Source organism: Nycticebus coucang, chromosome 8 (assembly GCF_027406575.1).
Source record: "Nycticebus coucang isolate mNycCou1 chromosome 8, mNycCou1.pri, whole genome shotgun sequence".
NCBI classification, from domain to species: Eukaryota; Metazoa; Chordata; class Mammalia; order Primates; family Lorisidae; genus Nycticebus; species Nycticebus coucang.
In genome coordinates, this window is record NC_069787.1 from 76,696,646 (window position 1) to 76,720,813 (window position 24,168).

Here is a 24,168-nt window from a genome sequence, read left to right on the forward strand (position 1 = left end):
TTTTAATTAAATGGATTTATTTAAAAAGAAGGCTACAAAATCTGATATTAAGAGAGATAAAAAAACACCCACAGGATTTAATTTGACAAATAGAAAAATGATTGGCAATAAACAATGTAAAAATACATTTCCCAGTCCCCAAACAGAACATAATTTAAGTACAGTAATTATTAAATTCTTGTACTCTAAATATGTTTCCCTTATAATTAAGAACAATTCTAAACAATTTATTTATATAAAATGTAACAAATTAAATTTACCATAGCTGTTAATAAAAAATTTCTTAAGTTTGAGTTTACCAAGTTTGCCCTTTTCTATATAGAATAGTGGTTTCTGGTCCCAAGTTTTCCTTGAACTTATTTACTAAAATAGTCTTTTTACTCTTATTTCCTTCTATAATATAAGAGAGAGGCTAGCTAAACAATTCATGGGTCTCATAAAAACCAGTGTGAAGGCAGGTTACCAGAGTGACCCAAAATACCAATAAACATACGATGGTGTATCTTTCTTTTTTTTTTTTGGATTTTTGGCCGGGGCTAGGTTTGAACCCGCCACCTCTGGCATATGGGACCGGCGCCCTACTACTCCTTGAGCCACAGGCGCCGCCCGATGGTGTATCTTTCTGAAAAAGAAGGAAACAGTGGCCAACTAAGAGATCCACTTGTGCACCAATGAAACAAATGGAGGTGAAATTTCAGAAAAAGCAGAGCTTAAGCTCAATGCTGACACACTACGTACGTATGTGAGGGCAGCTGAGAACATTTCTCTTAATCTTGACCACACCCAAGGCATGGGTGGTGACCCTGAGGTAGCCCAGGTGATTTGCTATGAATTCTAGATGGGTTCAGATGGCACTTAAACTGGCAATGGTCCAGTCTGATGTGAAATTCTACAATGTCCTTACCATAAGGACATTGAATCTGAATCTGTTATCTGAATCAGTCTTTATTCTTAAACCCAAGACTTTCGCTATTTCTTCTCTCTTAGATGACACACCCAATAAAAACAGCATCCATGATTGGTTTCATTATCTTCCAAATAGAAGTGACATCATCACTAGCACTACCATCCAAACTCTGATATAAATAGGTAAGGTAGTCAGGGAGGGAGATAGAGAGAAGGTATGTTTGGACATACTGACCAATTCCTGAGAACCGCATTAGCCACATTCATGCAACTAAAACCCCCTTACAACACATAAATGGCAAAAGAAAAACTGAAAAAGGAGTGGGGTCATTAAACTGTCTCACTGGAAACATGATTCCACTGGTTCAGATAGAAAACTTAGCCCAGGAGACCTCATCCTAAGTACGGAAGGACCTGACATACGGGCTTGTCAGCTTAGCACTAGAGATTCGGATCAAAACTCTAGGAGTAATGTAAGAAAGGTCTCATCTTGTGAACCACTTGGGCAGAAAGTGCCCTGTCTGCCTGGCTCTAAGACAGCTACCAGCAACAGACAATTCTTCCAGATTATCAGAAGTAGTTATAAAGTAACTCTTGAGAATGTTCTGACTACTCCCTTATACCCAATATTAATCTGCACAGGGTTCTCTGAATATTCATTTTCTTAAGACAGTCTCCTCCAAAGAGAAACTAGTGCAGTTCTTATGTGGGAAGAGAACCGTAAAGACCCTACTGTACACCCTTCACAATTAAAAGGGCCCAAGATTCTGGACCACCTAAAGACAAATGACAAAAAGAAAGAGAACCAGAGGCCCACCTCTATCAGATGATGAGGCAGCTCCCGGCTCCAGTTCTGTCTGTCAAGGAGACAGAACAGGGAACAACTTAAATAGATGAAAAATCAAAGGCTGGGTTCCAAAGAAAAGGATGACTGGTTCCAAAGAAAATACTGGAAACGACCCACAGAGCTGTGTTCATTTTAGGGAAAATAATCATATGTCAACAAGGGAATGGACCATTTTCCAAGTCATCCCTTCACACATTTGGTAAGTGGTCAAAACCTGTCTGTATAATTACTTTCATTATCTGGGGCAAAAAGTCTTTCTTATCTTTGGTCCTTGGTAGTAATAGCAGTTTCTTCATTTTTTTTTTATGAATTACATAACAGTTTTCTTTTTCTTGGATTGACAACCAAAGTGCAGTATAAACATGAGATTGCTGATACTGTTGCTTTATACACATAAAACAAAATACCAACATCTTCCATTTTATATTAGGCTATACATATACAGTATTTTATATTAGGCTATTCAAAGACCTCCAACACAGTTAACAATTATCCTAAACCACTGCAATGTAATTTTAAGGCTAAGTGAGATACATTAAAGCCAGGGATTACATATTAAAGAAAAATATCTAGACCAACATTTAAAACATTGGTTTCTTAAATACACAGTAAAGTCTCATTAACAGAGTATAATCTAATCATCAAAACAAACTACTAGCTAAGCAAATTAATTTAAAAGAGAATTTTTAAATGATGAATATAATCATGCTGTTTATACAGCTATAAAGTGTAATTTGGAAGCTAAGCCTAGTAACAGAATGCCCTATAACAACATGACAGAATCGTTTATCAGTGGACCAGTGTGATTTGAAAGAACAATTGTCTTCCACCTCCCACTCACCCCCAAATCTCCATTTGGTCTAGGTTTTATTTAATGTTATTTTTTAAATGAATTTTTTAAAACTCTCTGGCCCAATCTGTGGTGACTGACACAGTATTGACAAAACTGCGTTCCTGCTCTTCCTCCTGCTCCCCAAAAGAAGTGGTTTAAACAATGCAAATTCTACACCAGCTTCCGCCAGAGCTGAGGCATCATGACACAAATTGCTACCTCACGGAACAGCCACTTCCCAGGGTCTTTAAGCATTAAGTGGTTCAGTGAGGGGTGATGCCGTAGTGGTATTTTCAGGTTTTCCCAGCGAGGACTCCTGTCGTTTTTCACACAACATAACAAGAAAGTCAAACAGGAACATAACACTTGCTATAAATCCAAACACCTGAGGAAGAAAAGGGGAGTAAAGGTTCTATGAGGACTCTTAAGAGCATCATCTCACATTTCCTACTGTCCTTGAGAGAATTTCATAAAAGCAGGATGTTCATCAATTTTAATTTTATACAAACTACTCTCAACTTTAATGGCAAAAAAGTATTTTAAAGTCATCAAAAATGGAAAGACATGGCCTGGCACTTGCAGCACAGTGGTTACGGCGTCAGCCACATGTGCAGAGGCTGACGGGCTTGAGCCCAGCCTGGGGCCAGATAAACAACAACAACTGCAACAAGAAAACAGCCAGGCATCGTGGCAGGCATCTATAGTCCCAGCTACTTGGGAGGCTGAGGCAAGAGGATTACTTGAGCCCAAGAGTTTGTGGTTGCTGTGAGCTGGGATGCCACGATACTCTACCAAGGGCAACACAGTAAGTCTCTGTCTCAAAAAAAATGGAAAGACGTTACCAAAATAAACCCTTTCAGAACAATGGCTATTAGTCAAAGTCTCATAAAATACAAATATGGGTGCATGTGTATGTGTGCAAAGCTAATCTATGAATTGAAGATTAGATGAAAATTAAATCCTACAAAATAACATAGAACAGGATTATTAGCAATGGTTAGACTGACCCACAGATGTGATAAGGAAAATATGCAAGTAGATATTCAGCCCAGGTAAAATGGATGCAAAGAAATTTCATTTTGTAGATACTACTGGGCTAAATTCCCTAAAATACATTTTTTCCAGTTAATTGTCACATTGTAATGACACAGTGCTATGACACCACCACCTATACTTCCTCTTCCTTAAATCACTTCCTCGTTTACTCTTCTAACACATGATCAAACATTCTGAGAATTCTAAATTTGAACTTCACTAGCAAAACCTTTAAAGAAATGGGGACCAAAGAAGTGCTTTGTAAAGAAGAGAAACTGATGTTAAGTGACAGCTCAAGTCTCATCCAACTCTTGGCACTCAGCCTCCATGAGTTTTAATATTCTGTTATAGCCTGTTACAGTTTCCTGACCCTTCCTCTCTCACTTCCCCCAAAGAGTATGCATTCCCCTTCATTTCACCATAATAAACTAAGCTCCAAATTCACTAATTCACCTGGATGTCCCCAAAACATCTGGCCTAAATTTAATTATCAATACACCCCCAAAACCAAAGTCTTCCCTCTAGAGTCTTTATTTTGGCTTGATAGCATCTATCCCCTTATTTTTCCTAGCAATTTTCTTGAATACTTCAAATCCAGGCTAGATATCACCTTGTTTGTGAAGCTGTCACCTCCTCAGGGAGCTCCAGTTCATATAGGGCCCTCTAGAGCATATAAGCCAGACAAGTGATCTTCCAGCTCTTTTGCTCACACACTTCCCCTTTTTTTAAAAAGTGAACTCCCTCACTCCTTTAAGTCTATAAAACTTTTCATAACTTAAATAGTTTGAAAGGGTAGTTTCCAGCATATTATAAACACTGACTTTTTAAATTACCACTCACTGTTAAATATATCCAGTGAAATCTAAATACTGTAACAATTAAAACATTTTCTAGTTAAAATACATAAACTCTTTTTCTATTGATAATAGCTGGGGATATTTTTCCCTAGAACTAAATTTTCTTCAACTTCATTTTATTCCCCCCACAGAATTTTATAGCAATGTATTTTACACTCCTCTTCTATCAACCACTCTATCATACACCTCTGCAACAAAAATATGTGTATAAACTAAAATTAAGCACAAGGCCTCATTAAAACTTTGATTTTTCTCTTCAACTGGTTCATGTACCCATGGATAAACACTAGCAATATTCAATTGCTAGCATGAATCAAGGTTTTAGCACCGATTTTACTGCTATGTTTCAGTTTTACACAAGTGCTAAGAAAATGTAGTCACCTGAATAGGCAGATGTATTAGCTGACAACTTTACTAATAAAAACTTCATTTTGTTAAGAACAAAGTATTAATTGGAAAACGCCTGATTACAAGAAGACTGTTATCCAGTCGTTAGTCATTCAAGTTCACAACGCTGATACCTCTCCAGGTCCATGATCCTTGATTTGCAATTGTGGAACCAAAAGAGCTACAGAAACCTCAAAGTTTTCATGATTCACTTGACTCAAAATTGACATCAATTAAGACTATTTACAGTCTTAACTTATCCCTTTTACTATAAATACTCCTATGTTTTGCTTCAGAAATATTAATGTTGCACTATAGTCTGTCCCAGGCCCTCAATGGCATTATATAATATTATAAATGCACAGTATTACCTTTACAAATATAGGATATTCTGAATTTTTTTTTAAATCTGTCCTTGAGGATTTAAGATAGAAACTAAATCTTTATTTTTCAATGAAGTCCCTTTGTTGTACTCAAGAATTTCGTTTTGTTTTCCAACTCAGGGCAGTGTATCATAGTAAAATGTGGGACAGGCCAATACATTTTTGTACGTATGTGTGTGTGTGGGGGGTGAGTTGCATGGTGATTGTGAAAAGGAAGGAAGGAAAAACTGGTGAGACTCCTCCACCAGAGATGAATTCTCAGACATACTAGTTTTAAGAAAGATTATGGCCTGATATAGTGGCTCATCCCTGTAATCCTAGCACTCTGGGAGGCTGAGATGGATTGCTTGAACTCAGGAGTTTGAGACCAGCCTGAGCAAGAGCAAGACCCATCTCTACTAAAAGAAAAATTATACTGGGCACAGTGGCTCACACCTGTAATCTTAGCACTTTGGGAGGCCTTGGTGGATCACCTGAGCTCAGTTCAAGGTCTCTAAAAAACAGCCAAGCATTATGGCAGGTGCCTGTAGTCCAAACTTGTTGGGAGGCTGAGGCAAGAGGATCACTTGAGCCCAAGAGTTTGAGATTACTGTGAGCTATGACACCACAGCACAGCACTCTACAGAGGGTGATAAAGTGAGACTCTCTCAAAAATGGAGGGAAGGAGGAGAGGGAGGGAGAAAAAAATTAGCTGGGCATTGTGGTAGGTGCCTGTAGTCCCAAATACTTGGGAAACTGAGGCATGAGGAACACTTGAGCCCAAGAGTTTGAGGTTGCTATGACCTGTGATGATATCACAGCACTCCAGCAGAGCAAAAAAGTGAGACTCTGCCTAAAAACAAACAAACAAAAAAAAAAAAACCAGATTTACGTAAGGAGATTAAAAAGCTGAATATTGATTTCCTCAAAAAGGATCCTTTCTAGTACTTCTTGGAAAGTCTTGAACTACCCACTGAAAGTGCTATCTAGACCAACTTCTATCAGTTCATTTAACATATTCCATTACAATTTACCTATCTCATTTACTAGGATCAAACTTTGAGTCATTTCTCCGATGCATTCTCTCTCTCTTTTCTTTTTTTTGTAGAGACAGAGTTTCACTTTATGGCCCTGGGTAGAGTGCCGTGGCATCACACAGCTCACAGCAACCTCCAACTCCCGGGCTTAAGCAATTCTCCTGCCTCAGCCTCCCAAGCAGCTGGGACTACAGGTGCCTGCCACAACGCCCGGCTATTTTTTTGTTGCAGTTCGGCCGGGGCCGGGTTTGAACCCGCCACCCTTGGTATATGGGGCCGGCGCCTTACCAACTGAGCCATAGGTGCCGCCCCCTCTCTCTCTTTTTTAATAGAGATAGGGTCTTGCTATGTTGCCTAGGCTGACATGCAGTGGCTATTCACAGGGGCAATCTTGGTCTCCTACAACCTCAAACTGCTAAGCTCAAGTGATCTTCCCATGTCAGCCTCCCCAGTACAGGCTTATACAACTGCTCTAGGCTCTCTTGTGTATTTTCTATAGCTGGAATAGCACACAGCATATAGATGTGCTATTGCTGAACTGAAAAGTAGAGAAATGTAAGATAATAAAGTCAATTTTACCACCTCCATTAGCAAAATGCGTTCACATGTGGAGTAAATGGATTTTTATTAACAAAACTCAAATTCTGGACAGGTGCCAGGTTTTTAAGCCTATCATATTTATTTGCTTTTAGGTCTTATATTCAAAGTTACACTAAAAAATAAGTTAAAATACAATAGGACATATAACTTGTCAAGTAATTTCCAAATTCCATGTTTCTAAATAAACAAAAATAAGCAAAGTTAAAATTACAAAGTACTTACGATTGCAGCATATTCAGCATCAGTCTTGTCATGCGTGGAAGCAAAAATGATGGATGCCAGGAAAAATACACATCCTGTTCCCAGAGTAATGTAAAAATCCTATGCATACATATAAAACACATAAGGAATACAGCATGGTTGATTCATGGACACAAACATTTTAATTCTTAAAAGTTTCAATAACGTTTTCCTTGACACAACCCAAACTCACATACCCCAACTGCTAACTTGGTAATAAGAATGGCATTTAGTAAGTACCCTGTAAAGAAACACTATCCATACTTTGGGTTGGGTATGTTGAGAGAGTACATTACAAAATAATCTCTTAATAAAACAGCCCTCCAAAAGGTAATGTGCGTGTGTCCTCTTTTTCTCTAGGGCAGGTGTCCTCAAACTTTTTAAACAGGGGGCCAATTCACTGTCCCTCAGACCGCTGGAGGGCCGGACTATAGTTTAAAAAAAAAAAAAAAATTATGAACAAATTCCTATGCACACTGCACGTATTTTATTTTGAAGTAAAAAACAAAATGGGAACATGTACAATTCACACCGCTTCAGGTGGCCCACGGGCCGCAGTTTGAGGAAGCCTGCTCTGGAGCACTCTAAAATTACATTTATTACAGTTCCGTCTTACTTCCAGCAAAAAAAGCGTTTTACTTTCCTTCCAAAGTATTCTATGCTGGGATGGCATCTCAGAGTACTTTGAGGCTCTGAAAGCAGTTTGGAAAAGAGTAAACCAAAAAACTCACCCATCATTAACTAAATACAAGTATGCCAGTAGTTTTTTTGTTTGTTTGTTTGTTTTTGCAGTTTTGCCAGGGCTGGGTTTGAACCTGCCACCTCCAGTATATGGAGCCGGCGCCCCACTCCTTTGAGCCACAGGCACCACCTGCCAGTAGTGTTTTTTAGACACTTAAGTTCCTGGAATAATTTTGAGTGTTCCAAGTAGGTAATCTAAAATGAGCTTGTATGATGAGCTTATCCACTACATAAGAGCTTCTGCATCTCATTACAATACAGCTTACAACCAGGAGATGCTCCATGGGTTTCTAAGTATTCTTATGGGCATTACCTCATAAGGCTTTCACATGCTAACTGAAAATAGTCACTGACATACATACTTGATTCAGAGGGGAAATTGGTAAAATGATAGCCACTTCAAAATGTTATTTTAAATCTGACACGTTCTTTTCTTTTTTTTCTGAGACATAGTCTCACTATGTCACCCTTGGTAGAGCGCCGTGCCGTCACAGCTCATAGCAACCTCAAACTCTTGGGTTTAAGCGATTCTCTTGCCTCAGCCTCCCAAGTAACTGGGACTATAGGCGCCCACCACAACGCCCGGCCACTTTTTGTTGCAGTTGTCATTGTTGTTTAGCTGGCCTGAGCCAGGTTCGAACCCACCAACTTCGGTGCATGTGGCTGGCACCGCAAACACCGTGCTATGAGTGCTGAGCCAATCTGACACTTTATGAATTTTCTGAAACACAACCTCCACTAAACCTATTATCAATAAAACTATCCAACACAGAATTCCTATACCGTCAATCATTCACTTAACACTTTAAACACGGTTCTAGAGCCAGAGTACCTGAGTTTAATTCCCACCTACACCGCTTCCTAATTATGTGACTTTCAACTAGTTACTTCAAACCTCTGTGCCTCCATCTCTTCATCTGCAAAATGGGGATAGTAACAGTATCACAAGGTGACTCTAAAGATTAGAGTTAATCCCTGCAAGGTACTTACATCAGTACGAGGCTTATAACAAATGTCCCACAAACAGCCAAATGTGTGTATGTTCTCATCAAATACTTAATGAATCTAATTCAGATACTCAGACTCCACTTGTTTTTCAAAGGTATTTTTTAACTGTTTGGCATCAACTTTTTATTTTTTAACTTAAAAAAATATGTCAATTGGGTGGTGCCTGTGGCTTAAGGTGTAGGGTGTTGGCCCCATATGCCGAAGGTGGCGGGTTCAAACCCAGCCCCGGCCAAAAACTGCAACAAGAACAAAATACATATATATGTGTGTGTTTGTGTGTCAATTATTGCATCTGTCACTCCACAAATCCAAACCATACTTAATAAAAACACAGGATCAGCAGACTAAGTCTTTAGAAAGTTAAACATCTATACACTCAAGTACAATTTTATTATAACAAAATTTCTAAACAATGAATTCTATAATTTACTTATAGACAAATTTTTTCATAATCAAAGCAAAACATAGGCAGAATTGTCATTTTATTTAGAAGTTCCAGAAATATCTCGTATTAGATCATTTCTTTATTTCCAGTGAATAGTATAATGCTTAGTACGTGAGAGGCAAACAATTAATAGTTGTAGAACCAATGAATGATCCTCTGAAATGTGAGAAATCAAAAGTAACAAAATCCTAGCTTTTTAAAAAAAAATCAAATGTGAATTAAACGGAGCCACCAATAATGGTGAATTATTGGCAGTATCTGTCACTCATTCCAATCTCACCTGCCCCATCATTCCCTGGGGGTTTGTGGGGGATGAGAAGGGGAACAACTGAGTTGCTGAGAGACAGAGAATTGGAACAATGGATTTTTTTTGTGTGTGTTTTTTTGTGTGCTGAGTTTTGAAAGCATCATTATTACTCTGAACAATAAAACTATGCAAGATTACAAAATAGCTACTCTGTTAACATAGAGATTCTACTTTTCATGCTTACCGATGATTTTATTTTGGTGGCATCAATTTTCTCATAAACTGGAGTGAAATACACAATCGATATGAGGAGACTCAAAAGAAAGGCACTGCAGCTTACAAATTCAAAAAAGTAAAGTCCTCCACACAAAGTACACTGTGATACAACTTCTTCACAGATAAAGGCCAGGAGAGACAGCACCTACAAAAGAAGGGAAACATGTTTTTAAAAGAAACCTATAGAATTCAAAAAACATCTGCTTACTCAAATGTTAATGAAATGTGTAGGGAAACAGCGCCCAGAGAGGAGACTGGAGCAGAGAAGTTCAGGGCAAGTTTATAGAAAAGGGAGGGCGACCTCCTGGGCAGGGCAAAGATGGTGTCTGTGCCTGGAGGCAATGAGAGACCCCTTTTATATGGGGCTGTAGGGGGTGGGCAAATTTCATAGCTTGCCCCAGGGTTTTGGTGGGTTAGGGTCCTTTGGCACAAATTTCTCCAGGGGTGGGCCCAACTAGTTCCTTTATGTTCTTTATTTCAGAAGGGGGTGTTGGGCCCAGTTAGGCCCCTCCACAGTTAATAATATGGAGCCTATGGCAAACAAGATTAATTAATAGACCCTGTCTACACAGAACTTACGCTCTAGCAACCTGGAAGGAAATACAGGTAAACAAATAATAAACTATTGTGTGCTAAATGCCAGAACAGAGGAAACGCAGGGTGTTGTTATAAAAGCACACAAGAGAGGTCTTCAACCGGGGAACACACACCTACAGGAAAGGCTTCCCGAAGGAAAGTGAGGACCTGAAGGACAGCAGGGTCAGTTTGTGGAGGTGAAAGATAGGGGGGAGAGGTTCTGGCAGAGCAGCACTATACAGAAAGGCCCAGAAGTGAGATAGGAAGGCACTCCTTCACCCCAACACACACAAACATGTTCGCACCCCTCCCCCAGCACCCCAACTAACCGTGAAAGAGTCAAATCAACATGGCTGCAATGTAGAGTTTGAGGGAAAGGAATGGCAGCATAAAAATTATGTGAGAGTAGAAGTAAACTGAGGCCAGATCTAAATGTCCTCTTTAACTAGTTTAAGGAATCTGGGTTTTAAGAGCTGTAAAGTAAAGGAATGACATGATCATGTTTATGCTTTTAATAGTTCCTGCTGGTTACAACACGGAGAAGGAAAAAGAATCATGCAAAATTCAGAGCAGTCATCCAGCTGGGAAGCTAATGTCGCAAATCATCTAGGAAAAGACAGTGACCAGGGTAGTAGTAATGAAGAAGAGGAGCTAATCACGGAGAGATGCAGTGAGTACAAATAAAGTGCAACACGAAGTAATACGTATTTGCCCATGAGATAATACACCTGAACCTTAAACACTTTATTTTAACATAAAACAAAAAGGCACATTTATTCACCAATCTTTTGAAATGGGTCTTTTCTTTGAGCATGGGTCTACTGATTGGAATTCCACATCACGTTTTCTCCTTAACAATTTTCAACATCATCTTCTACCACTTCCAGACTGATGTGATTTCAAGTGCAAAAAGATCTTAGACACTTGAGAAACAGAGTGCATCACCTTCCTAGGATCAGTCTAGTTTTACTAGCCTTTTATAGTTGCAAATTTCTCTTATTAAATGTCTCTTATTTAATTCTACAGCATATAAATATTTTAGCAACTTATCTTTCAGTCTTTCCAAAGCACTCAATTTAGTTTTCATAAAAACAATTCCTTTCACATTCAATTTTAGTGTGTGTAATATTTAATTAAATGTTTGACCACCAAATTATAGTTAGCATAAACCAGTATGGGAACAATACCACTCAATTTATGATAAGAGAGCTAAAGAGGCGCCTACTGGCCATGCAGGCTGTGGATGTCAGCTGTGGGCTCAGGATGCTTTAGTTATGGTGAAAGGAGAATGTTAACGCTGCTTAACAAGGTAATTCAACTAAATGCAGATGGGATTTAAAAGCACTCCCACTATTCTATATATGGTATTACCATACTGGTCCTGGTGAAGGAGAATCGGAATTATTTTCTTTTTCTTTTTAACAGGCAAAGGTGCTGGGGAGAGAATAAATTCCATTTTAAATGTGCTGTAATTGAGGGGCTCAGTGAAAGAGTCAGATGGAGATGTAACTAGAAGGCCAATGAATATATGGGTCTGGAGCTCAGGGGTGCAGTCTGAGGCGCAAATAAAGAAAGATGTGGGAGGCAGTTAAGTAAAAGGATGAAATCACACAGAATGAGGAAAGTTAGCCTTGTGCAGAACTCAGGAATCCCAAGATTTAAGGGATATGCAGCAGGGCAGACACCAGCAAAGAACATCTAGGAGCAGCAATCCAAGGGGGAGCAGAAAAAAAAAAACAGTATTTCTACAAAAAGTGAATGATCAGGAGCGGTAAATGCTACCAGTGGTCCAGTAAGAACAGCACTGAAACACCTACATTAGACTGAGCTATGAGAAGGTTACTGGTGACATAGGCAAGAAAATTCCAGCACACTCAGGTAAAAAGGCTAGATTACAGGGCCTGGTGCGGAGGCTCCCACCTGTAATCAGAGCACTCTGGGAGGCTGAGGCAGGTGGATCGCCTAAGCTCAGGAGTTCAAGACCAGCCTGAGCAAGAGAGAGACCCTACCTCTAAAAAATAGCCAGGCCTTGTGGTGGGTACCCGTAGTCCCAGCTACTCAGGAGACTGAGGCAAGAGAATCACTTGAACCCAAGAGTTGGTGATTGCTGTGACCTATGATGCCACCACACTCTACAGAGAGTGACAACACTCTGTCTCAAAAAAAAAAAAAAAAAAGCAGCAGCAGCTAGATTATGAGGGGAAGAAGGACAGGCAGAAGACCAGAGATAGCACAATCAAGTGTGGCTGGGAAAGCTGGCCAGATAGGGTAGTAGTGGATATCAAAGGAAAAGGAATTTCAAGATGGGGAAGAACTGAGCATGTTTAAATGCTCAGGTAGAGACTAATGAGAAAAAAAGACTCTACATGTAGATTCAGGGCTCAGGTTTGGCGCTAACTCTTCTCTAGAAACAGCAGGAAAGATGTGCACCTTTGATAGCTCAGTGGGTAGAATGAAGGACTACAGACTAGACAGAAATGGGAGAAGAGGGCTCGGCGCATGTGGCTCAAGCGGCTAAGGCGCCAGCCACACACACCTGAGCTGGTGGGTTCGAATCCAGCCCGGGCCACCAAACAACAATGACGGCTGCAACCAAAAAATAGCCAGGCGTTGTGGTGGACGCCTGTAATCCCAACTTCTTGGGAGGCGGAGGCAGGAGACTCACTTGAGCCCAGGAGTTGGAGGTTGCTGTGAGCCATGATGCCACAGCACTCTACCCAGGGTGACAGCTTTAGGCTCTGTCTCAAAAAAAAGAGAGAGAGAAAGAAATGTGAGAAGAGACTGAAGAGAGTGGTTCACTCAGAGTTTGTGTGGTTTTGTGGAAGCTGAGGGAATTTCCTTGTGAGTGCCAAAACCGTCAAAATGACTAATGACCCAAGTCAATGGCTAAATGTCTTTAGGCCAGACAGCAACAAGACTGTCCAAAATTAACAAAACATTTTCATTAAAAAGAAATCAATGGTACAGGCACTTTGGCTGTTTAGCAATGTCTTAAAAAATTAAACAAGCATGTATCACATGACCCAGCAACGGCGCTCGCACATTTATCCCAGAAAAATGAAAACTATGTTTGTGTCAAAACTAGTATATGAATGTTTATAACAATTTTATTCATGATGGCCCCAAACCAGAAACAACCCAGATGTCCATCAATGGTTAAACTATGGTACAACCATACCATAGAATATTAGCAATAAAAGGAAACAAACTTGACACACAAAATGACCTAGATAAATCTCCAGAGAATTATGCAAAGTAAAATAAAAATCCCAATCTCGAAATCACACACACCGGATGATTCCAATTATGCAACATTCTCTGAGTAACAATTACAGCAAGGGAGAACAAATTAGTGGTGGCTGGGGGCAGGGGGAGTTGTGGCTGTAAAAGGGTAGCACAAGGGAGCCCTGTGACAATGGGACAGCTCAGTATCTTGATTGTAGGGATGATTACAGGAAGCTGTCATAAAACTGCACAGAACCACACACACACATGAAAGCATGGGACCTCCCTTACAATTTTTTTTTTTTTTGCAGTTCCTATGAATCTATAATTATTTCAAAATAAAAAAAGTAATTTAAAAGGAAAGTAGTCAAACCTAAATTGATATACAAAGCTTCTAAGCAATTCCCCCTCCTCCTACTGTCAATAAAAAAATTCATATATATGTCCCTACTTAAAAGAATTTATATAAGGATGAAAACAGATCCCATCCCTTTGATTTCCTATAAGTGAACATGAAATAGCCCAAGCAAATCCCAAATAACTTCCCTCAGACAGATGTTAGGTGACAGAATCCCAATCATTATACCATAGGATAAAATGTGACAACAAGACAACAAATTCCCAAAGGTCACTGTGTAAAGGTACTTCCCTTAATCTCCTATAATTGTAATTATAGAATGAGTTTTTACATAATTAAGTATAATAAAATACTAAATGTCCAATATCCCACCTGGGTTATTCTTGCCTCTATGTTAAATCTTCTCCACATTTTAAGAGTTTTTATTTATGAGAAATTTGCAAAATATGCCTCAGGTAAATAACTCAATTAACTGTGAGTTAAGATGCCAACCTAAAACTCTGATTGGGGTTTGAGAATATTTGCTCTCGAATCATACTCTTACTGAGTTGCAGGTGGAGGGCTGCGGGGAACTATCAATGATTTACACTATGTCTAGCTAAATTTTTTTCTGTTTTTTTGTAGAGAGGGGAGTCTCACTCTTGCTCAGGCTGTGCTAGAACTCCTGAGTTCAAGCAATCCTCCCACCTCAGCCTCCCAAAGTGCTAGGATTTACAGGTGTGTGTCTCCCCCTGAATCACTCTTATTACAATAATTAGATTATCAGGAACACTCATCTGTGAAGACAACATGACAATAAAATCTTATCTGCAGCATAAATACGGACTGCTTATCTAGGCTAGTAAGAAAGGGACAGGATCTAGCTTATCCAGAAGCAGTCAGTCTCAAGTCATTAAAGTCCTGTTCTAACAGGAGTCCTTACTGTCCTTCAGACTCAGAGAAATATCAAGAGGCAGCCTGGACATCCTAAGAGAATGAAGGAATACAATGTTAAACTTGAACATTACTAGTTCCTACACCCAGTTAAATGCCAAGAAGTCATTACCACCAGCTGTATTCAGTAGGAAATTCTTTCCTGCTTCCTCATCTCTGAGACGACTGAACATCCTTTATAATCTCCCACAGCATTACAATCCCTCATACAAAGTGGATCTGAATATGATATATCCAACACTATAATACATACAGGAACAAGTAATGAAGGAGTAACAAGAATGTACAGTAAACAAGAAAAAAATACATTTTATACCACATAATTATGTATTCCTTATACATAAATTCAGAAAATCTCAGGAAAATGTGCAGAGGATGAATGGAAAAACAGGAGTCAAACCAGGGTCAAGACACACAATCTGGAGAGGCAGAGGTTATTCCAGGTAGAGGATTAAAGAGAACAGATTCCTAAAGGAAAGAACTTGCACAGCAAGCCCCCAAAATTATAAGGCAACTGACCCAGCTGGATGGGGATGATGAAAAGAATGGTTTAGGAGCTGGCTGTGTTTATATACTGATCATCCAAGGGAATACGGACTTCTAGATGAAGGCAGCAGGGAGCACCTGCCTGGTTTAGGTTAGAAGATGGGGAGACAGAGGATTGGTTGGGGCCTAAAGAATTCCACATCCAACAGTAGGAGAGAAAAGACCAGCTAGCACAGGACAAATCATAGGAAGTGTTAAAAAAAAAAACAACAACACTCAAAACACTCCTTTAAAAGCAAGTAAACATACTCCAAACTGTTAATAAAGCAGTGATGCCTCAGAAGGTGGGAGTGTAAGGGGTGAAGAAATGGCTTATTTTATTTTCATCATGTTTTCGGTTGATTTGGGGGGTAAGCATACTTTTTTTGAATTAAAAAAAGAAAAAGGTGGCTGGGCACGGTGGTTCCCACTTGTAATCCCAGCTCTCTAAGAGGCGACCTCAGGAGGTCAAGACCAGCTTAGGCAAGAGTGAGAGCTCGTCTCTACTAAAAACAGAAAAATTAGCCTGGCATTGTGGAGGTGCCTATAGTCCCAGCTACTTAGGAGGATGAGGCAAGAGGATCGCTTGACCCCAGGAGTCTGAGCTTGCTGTGAGCAAGACTGATACATCAGTCTCGACTGGGGCAACAAAATGAGACTGTCTCCAACAAATAAAAAATAAAAAGAAGAAAAAAGTGTGAAAGTTGGCTCGGTGTCTGTGGCTCAAGCGGCTAAGGTACCAGCCACATACACCTGAGCTGGCGGGTTCAAATCCAGTCCGGGCCGCCAAAAAAACAATGACGGCCGCAACCAAAAAGAATAGCCGGGCGTTGTGGCGGGTGCCTGTAATCCCAGCTACTTGGGAGGTGGAGGCATCAGAATCGCTTGAGCCCAAGAGTTGGAGGTTGCTGTGAGCTGTGATGCCAAAGCACTCTAACCAGGGCGACAGCTTGAGGCTCTGTCTCAAAAAAAAAAAAAAAAAAAAAGGGTGAAAGTAAGGGAAGCAAGAATTTCAAGAAGTAATCATCAACATTAAATACTGAAGTAGTCAAGAGTAGGAAGAGATGGGCGGCGCCTGTGGCTCAGTCGGTAAGGCGCTGGCCCCATATGCCCAGGGTGGTGGGTTCAAGCCCGGCCCCGGCTGAACTGCAACCAAAAAATAGCTGGGCGTTGTGGCGGGCACCTGTAGTCCCAGCTACTCGGGAGGCTGAGGCAAGAGAATCGCTTAGGCCCAGGAGTTGGAGGTTGCTGTGAGCTGTGTGATGCCATGGCACTCCACCGAGGGCCATAAAGTGAGACTGTCTCCAGGAAAAAAAAAAAAAAAAAAAAGAACAGGAAGAGAGAAAATATCACTGAATTAGGTAGGACATTAATGGTAAATGTAACCTTTAAGTAAAAAGGCACAATTATTATTTTTGGTAAACAGTTTGTTCTCAATAGCATGACATCATTACAATAAATACAAATACTGAATATTAAGCTAAGTACCTAACAACTATACACTAAATGTAGCTCCTTCTGAGACATAAAATTTTACCTAAATATAATTAAGGAAACTGTCAAACATTCAGAGTTAGGAGGGTCTTTGGAAAGCAGTCTCCCACTCCCATGTTTATAGAAATGAAGCTTCTGGCAGGTTAAGCCCCAAATTAGCCAAGCACAGACAAGAACTCAGGTCTCCTGACTCCCATTCTGTACTTGTTCCCCTACCATGAAACACCATCTATTAAGTTCATTTTACAACTACAAATGTCTGTACAGGTTTTCCCCGTAAGATTAGGTTTCTGAAGTTACAAAGAGTTTTGTAAAAAGCAAATTGCTTTTTAATGTGCGACTACCTAGTGTCAGTACATTTGTGAAGTCTTAGTGACTAAAAGATGGTCTCACAGCTCTGGTGATTTAAACATTCAGATGATGACTACCCTGTACCTTTCTCTGTTTCAGTTTCACTGTCTTTTCTGAAAATTCAACTCTTTCTTAATATTAACAGTCATTATATTCAATACTAATTCTCCATCATTTATCTGTAACAGACTACTATTTAAACAGACTACTATTTTCTTTTTTTATAAAAAGAAATTTTTAATGTTTGCCATTAATTATAATGTTCCACCTATGTAATTATATGAATTTATGAATGAACTCGCTATTAAAAACCTTACAATAAGGTCAAACTGAAAAATGTATCAGTCTGAAGAAATAATCTAGGTCTCCCTGCCTTAGGTAGATGTCTACTCTTCTTACAAAGGTTCAAAGATATAATTTGCTGACATTACGGATATTTAAGGAAAAGATATGACATTTCAATTTAGTACATAACAATTTTCACATTGAAACAATGAAAAGAACATCAACATAAGAAATTGCTTCTAAGTGATTTGTTCCTTGGTACTTATAGAATAACATTATTTATAACGTAATACACTGAAAATCACCGGTGAATCCTAAAACTGCTTGCCTGAAGAGTGACTATCATCCCAGTGCTGTGCAGCCACAAGGACATTCAACTGATACCACAGACAATGGGGAGCTTGTTGCAGAAAGAAAATTGCACGTATTTAGGTCATTGCACCAGCTTATTAGCAAGCAATTAGGTCACCAAATGTCAATTCTCCTTTTAAAACAAAAACTCCCTCAAAAAGATATATATACATACGAGGATAAGGTCAGATCTAAGGATAGAATAAATGAAAACTGAATGCATAAATTTAGGACTCCAATAACTCCTTACATTTTCAACTGAATTCTCAGCTGAGTATTTTTTCTTCAGCTCTAGAAGGGTGAGTGGTAGTTAGGGGATGCTTAGGTTTTGACAAAATGCAGGTCCTAGCTGAATGGCAGATAAAGCTACAACTCCCCTTGTGTGTGTGCAGGCTCCACTCTCTACCCCATCTGTGTTCTATTCTGTAACAGCAAACTCCATGGAACCCAAGAGACGTGAAAAAAGTCTTAAGAGTGAAAAGAACCTCAGAGGTAATCCAGTTCAACCTCCTAGGACTCTGTCAACTAATGTGATGAAAATGTGTCAAATGGTCTATGAACCAAGTGTATGGTGCCCCATGATCATATTGATGTACACAGCTATGATTTAATAAAGAAAAAAAAAAAAGGAGAAAAAAAAAAAAAACTTCCTAGGCCAGGTGCAATGGCTCACACGTTGTAATCCCAGCACTTCGGAGGGCTGAGGTGGGAGGATCACTTGAGCACAGGAGTTTGACACCAGACTGAGCAAGAGCAAGACCCTATCTTTACTAAAACTAGAAAAATTAGCCAGGTATTATAGTAGGCACCTGGAGTCACAGCTACTTGGAAAGCTGAGGCAGGAGAATTTGCTTGAACCCTTGAGTTTGAGGTTGCTGTGACGTAGGCCACCATGAGTGAGACTCTGTCTCAAAAAAAAAAAAAAATTCCTAAGCACGTACATCATATTTGGTTTTTAAGTTTTAGAAAAGTCTTCCTTTCTCTTTTGGGATCTTTGAAAATCTTCTAAGGTTGGTGGGTCCAGAATAATGTACCTCAAAATATAAATGTGCAATATATTGAATAAAATTTCACAGGGGATTTTTCTGTAGTTTATAAGCATGGTGACTGGGCTTCCAGATGCCTGTGTGAGATGTGCCTCCCTCAAACCTTGTTATGACATCAGCACATTTCCTATCTGAGGTGGCAAAAACTTTTTTTTCAAACTCTTTTTTTTTTTTTTTGCAGTTCCGTTGATAAAATACCTGCATTACAGCTGTTTCCTTATTGGAGCTCTGCAATGCTACTTAGTTTTGTTTTGTTTTTTGAGATAGAGTCTCACTATATTGCCCTTGGTAGAGTGCCGTGGCATTATAGCTCACAGCAACATCCAACTCTTGGGCTTAGGCGATTCTCTTCCCTCAGTCTCCAGAATAGCTGGGCCTACGGGCACCTGCCACAACACTCGGCTATTTTTTTGTTGCAGTTTGGCCGGGGCTGGGTTTGAACCCGCCACCCTCAGTATATGGGGCCAGTGCCCTACTCAGTAAGCCACAGGCGCTGCCCAATGCTACTTAGTTTTTAAAAATGAAACATCTAATGTAAAACAACCAACCAAAAGGTAAGAGTTTGAGGTAAGGCAGAAAAGACCCTACCAGCTGCCCCAGAGTGGATAACTTTTATTGACTTCATAAGTAACTTCCTTGGGACTTTCTGGGTAACTCTACTGGGTAATCTACTGTCATTATGAAGAGGTAAGACATCATTAATACAGACAAAGCATAAAAAAAAAGGCAATTATCAAAGTGAAAAGTAATAAAAATTTTTTTTAACTCCATATTAAAAAAAGTATTCTTGTAACAAGCTCCCCATAAATAAATGGATTTCATTAAAAGACATTCGTTTTTATTCTTTCCCAAGTTTTTCTTATGAATGACAGAGAACAAATAGGAACAGTCCAACAATCTTTTCAAGGAAAGTTCATCATCATCTTCTTTTTTTTTTGAGACAGAGTCTTACTATGTCGCCCTTGGTAGTGTGCTGTGGCATCACAGCTCACAGCAACCTCTCTTGGACTTAAGTGATTCTCTTGCCTCAGCCTCCCAAGTAGCTGGAACTCCAGGCACCCGCTACAATGCCCAGCTATTTTTTGTTGGTTAGCTGGCCCTGGCCGAGTTTGAACCCAGCACCCTCAGTGTATGTGGTTGGCACCGTAACCGCCATGCTACAGGCGCCGAGCCAGAAAGTTCATCTTCTTTTGTGTCCAAGTATAACATGCTACCACCAAAATTTCTCCTATTTTTTTCCCTTGCGCTAAGGAAAGAATCTATTTGCGTTCTAGTCAAAAGACACAGAATTATAGTTTACAAAACTACAATAAGGTAATGAGAAATTTTACTTTACCTTTGCCACTTTTAATTAAAAAGAAAAAATAAAGGCAACTAAAAAGATGAGATTTCACAAGTAGCAAACCAATACAGATGATGTCTTTTGAATGGCAAGAATACTTCAGATGAATATTCTGTTCTAAAGAGTTCTAGTCGTTCACATAGAAACATTTTAGCTTTCCTACAGAGAAAAATAGCTGGTATCTAAAAATCACGTGAGAGGTGACAAGAAGAGCAGAAGAAAGCACTTCTGGGTAGAAGTAACAGCCTGTACAAAGAAGCAGTGGCAAAAGACACTTGATGACAGGTAAAAATTTAAAAGTGGGGTCTGGACATGGTGGCTTTGCCCTATAATCCCAGCACACTGGGAGGCCAAGGTGAGAGGATGGCTTGAAGGCAGAAGTTTAAGACCAGCCTGAACAAGAGCAAAACCCCATCTCTACAAAAAATAGAAAAATTAACCAGAGGTGATTGTATAAGCCTGTGGTACCAGCTACTTGGGAGGCTGAGGCAGGAGGATAACTTGAGCCCAGGAGTTTGAGGTTACAATGAGTTATGATCACACACTGGCCACACTCCAGCCTAAGAGACGTAGCAAGACCCAGTCTCAAAAAAAAAAAAGAAAGAAAAAGAAAAGAAAACAAAATTAAAGGCACCAGTGTCTAGACTGGGAAGTTGGAGAAATAGAAAGGGCCAAACTCTCTTGGTTCCACAGGTGATAAGTAGCATTATCATTTGCTTCCAAGTGATTTTCTAATCACCCCCAGATAGTACTTTGGTGGCTCTAAACCAGTGCCAGTTTTGTGACTGTTTTTCTATTCAGTAAAAGTAGGTCATCTGAGTTCTAAGAATTTAAATTCTGATCATCTGAGTTTTAAGAATTTAAGTTCTTAGGCAGATGCTGTGGCTCATATCTGTATTCCTAGCACTCCAAGAGCCTGAGGCAGGAGGATCAATGGAACTCAGGAATTCTAGACCATCTTGAGTGAGAGGGAGATCTGTCTCTAGTAAAAATAGAAAAATTAGAACAGTGGGTCTCATAGTGGGTGCCTGAGTCCCAGGTACTCAGAAGCTGAAGCAGGAGAACTGCTCGAAATCAGGAATTGGAGATTTCTGTGAGCTAGGCTGACACCATGGCATTCTAGCCTGGAGAACAGAGTGATACTCTGTCTCCAAAACAAAAAGAAGAATTAAGATTCTTCCCAAGGAAACCAATGAGCTATTTTTTACTTAGGATGGCTAAAAATAATAATAATAAAACAAAATTGGTCAGACATAGTGGTTCATGCCTATAGTCCTAGCACTTTGGGAGGCCAAGGTGGGAGGATCATTTGAGGCCCAGAGTTCAAGATTAGCTTGAGCAACGTAACAGACCTCATCTCTACAAAATATAGACAAATAAGCTGAGCATAGTGGTACCCACCTTCTAGTCTCACCACTTGGGAGGCTGAGGGCAGGAGGATCCCTTGAGCCCAAGAGTCTGAGGTTGCAGAAAGCTATGATGATGCCACTGCACTCTAGCTCCAGCAACAGAGTGAGACCCTGTCTCAAACTAAAATAAAATCAATAAAACAAAACCTTTAAACATTCTAAGCATTATGATTTTTCCCAAACTGTCCTCTTGCAGAAAATGCTGCTCATCAGTGGTTGAAAACAGTTCAACAGGAGCTCACAACACGAATGGAAATTGAATTAAAATGTAAATCTCAAAGATGCTTTGGTATTTTCGCTAAAAGGTTTATGGCACTTCAATTGCTTAAAATAAACCGAAACTCAATGAAATAGGAAGAGCAGCCTACCATACTCTAGTTCTGCTACCTGCACATACACACACAGAGCTGTCATCCTGACTTTCTACCTCGCACACATTGCTCACTCAGAAATAATTCTTTTCCTGTCAATACAAAACTTTTGAAAGACAATTTACTGGATACACACACATCTCAAAGCCATGCTTGGTATCGGAAGCTTTCGTCCAAATTAAACTGCTCCATGGGCTAGCACCAGGAAAACCGCAAGAGCCGAGAAAGATAAACAGAAAGCACTTCGGTCTAAATACGGGCACTCTCTTCTCCAGCTGGGAGATGAAAGGAAGGTATACACAGGATGAGCGAGAGAAGTCTAAGGGTCTGCCTCTTCTCCGACGCATTACTTGGACGCGCCTTACTTGCCCTGCGGCCCCGTCGTCTTCGGGAACTCGGGTGGGGAGAGAGCTGGAGACCAGAGGCGGAAAGGGGGAGGGTAACGCCCCCTTCCCTGGGCGGAGAGGAAGGGAACTGGGAGTGGGGAAACCGCCGCTCACTGAAACACCAGGTCAAGAAACCCCTCGGCAGCCTCCCAAGCCCGCAGGCCCCTGGCTCCAGGGCTAGAACCGGCTCCCAGGCTCGGGCTCGCCCTCCCCGGCCGCGCACTCACCAGCTGCGAGCCTTTGAGAACGCGCCGGTACCAAACGAGCCGGCCCGGGAAGAAGTAGGCAGCGAGGGCGCTCCGGGGGCCTCTGACGGGGCCCGGGTCCTCCTCCGTGGTGGGGCTGTACACCGCTCCGTTCTCCATCGCCCAAGGCCTGGGAACGCGGCGGCCGCAGCAGAAACGTAGCTGACTTCGCAGACTTCGCGGACTCCAGAAGTCCCCGAAGCCCAGAAAGGGCCGTCACTTCCTGGGCCTCCTCCCCTGCTTCCGGCCGGCTCCGCCCTCGCCCCGCCTCACCTCATCCTGCCCCGCCCCTCCCCGCCTCCTCTCCCGCTCCGCCCAGCCCCACCTCCCGTCCTCCTACCCCCACCCCCACTCCTTTGCCCGCCTAGACCTTAACCCCTTGCCAAACTGTATTAGCCGTTGGGATTCTGGCTTTTACCCATAACTTGGGTTCAGCGGGCCTTTGATTTATTTCTTATCTCTCTCAATCTTCCATCTTCCAGATACTCATTCAGTTAATATTTTTTGAGAACTTATAGTGTTCAACAACCCTGTTCTAGGTTCTGGGATTACAGACTAGTGCCAGCAGCGGAAGACACAAGGCACCTGCTTTGTCAGTGCTGCCTTCTAGTAGAAAGACAGACATTAATAATTTCAGATAATGATAAGTGACATGAAAATAAGTGATGTGATGGAGAGTTGGGTGCGAACAGGCCACTAACTGAAAGGGGTAGTTAGGAAAGGCATCTCTGAGAACCCTCGTATTTCAGTTGAAGGGAACCCAAAGTCTGAGAAGAAGCCAGTCTTGTAAAACCTGGGGAGAGAGTTTTATGCAGAGGGCAAATGTCCCGAGGAGCGCATGACTGGTGTTGCTAGGACTAAGGAAGGAAAGAGGAGAGGAGGTGAAGTTGGGGGACATGTAGGCAAAGGCCAGATGATATACAGAGGCTTGGCAGACCAAAGAAAGAATTTGGATTTCGTTTTACACATGAATTATATGGAAGGACTTTTCAGGATTGCTCCCTCCCGCCTCTCTCAGAATTCCTTTTAGGCTCAGTAGTCAAAATCATTCGTTTATTTGCCTCTTTTTTGTTTGCCAGCTTCTATGTTTGCATAGTTAATTTTGTGTGAACCTGGAAAATCTCATCAAGGAATGTAATTATATTTACTAAAGTTGATTGAGTTACGTGCCAGGATTCACACATATTTTCTCTACAACAATGTAAAGTAGGTACTATCATTGCCTTCATTTTGCAGATGAGAAAACTGAGGCCAAGAGGTAGAGTATCATATCCAAGGTCAACTAGCCAGGTTGACTCACAAATTTGCTGCTAACTAACCACTATCCAGCAAACTTCAGCCTCATTTCTCCATTAAGGTCTCAAAACTCATGGAACAAGCCAGGCACGGTGGCTCACACATGTAATCCTAGCACTTTGGGAGGCTGAAGCTAGTGGATCACTTGAGCTCAA

At 40.7% G+C, this 24,168-nt stretch overlaps 1 protein-coding gene and 1 non-coding gene across 2 annotated transcripts; one reads left to right on the plus strand and one right to left on the minus strand.

The window, feature by feature from the left end:
* On the minus strand, positions 1–22,962 carry CMTM6 (CKLF like MARVEL transmembrane domain containing 6). Its single transcript, XM_053600002.1, has 4 exons — positions 22,700–22,962; positions 9,789–9,965; positions 7,086–7,184; positions 1–2,970 (listed from the first exon to the last, which is right to left on the minus strand). The coding sequence occupies exons 1-4, from the start codon at positions 22,835–22,837 to the stop codon at positions 2,833–2,835; spliced, it is 552 nt and encodes a 183-aa protein (XP_053455977.1). The 5' UTR covers positions 22,838–22,962; the 3' UTR covers positions 1–2,832.
* Positions 18,998–19,101, plus strand: LOC128593072 (small nucleolar RNA U13). Its single transcript, XR_008382248.1, has one exon. It is a non-coding gene; the product is annotated as a small nucleolar RNA U13 (small nucleolar RNA).
* Positions 22,963–24,168: the final 1,206 nt, after the last annotated feature.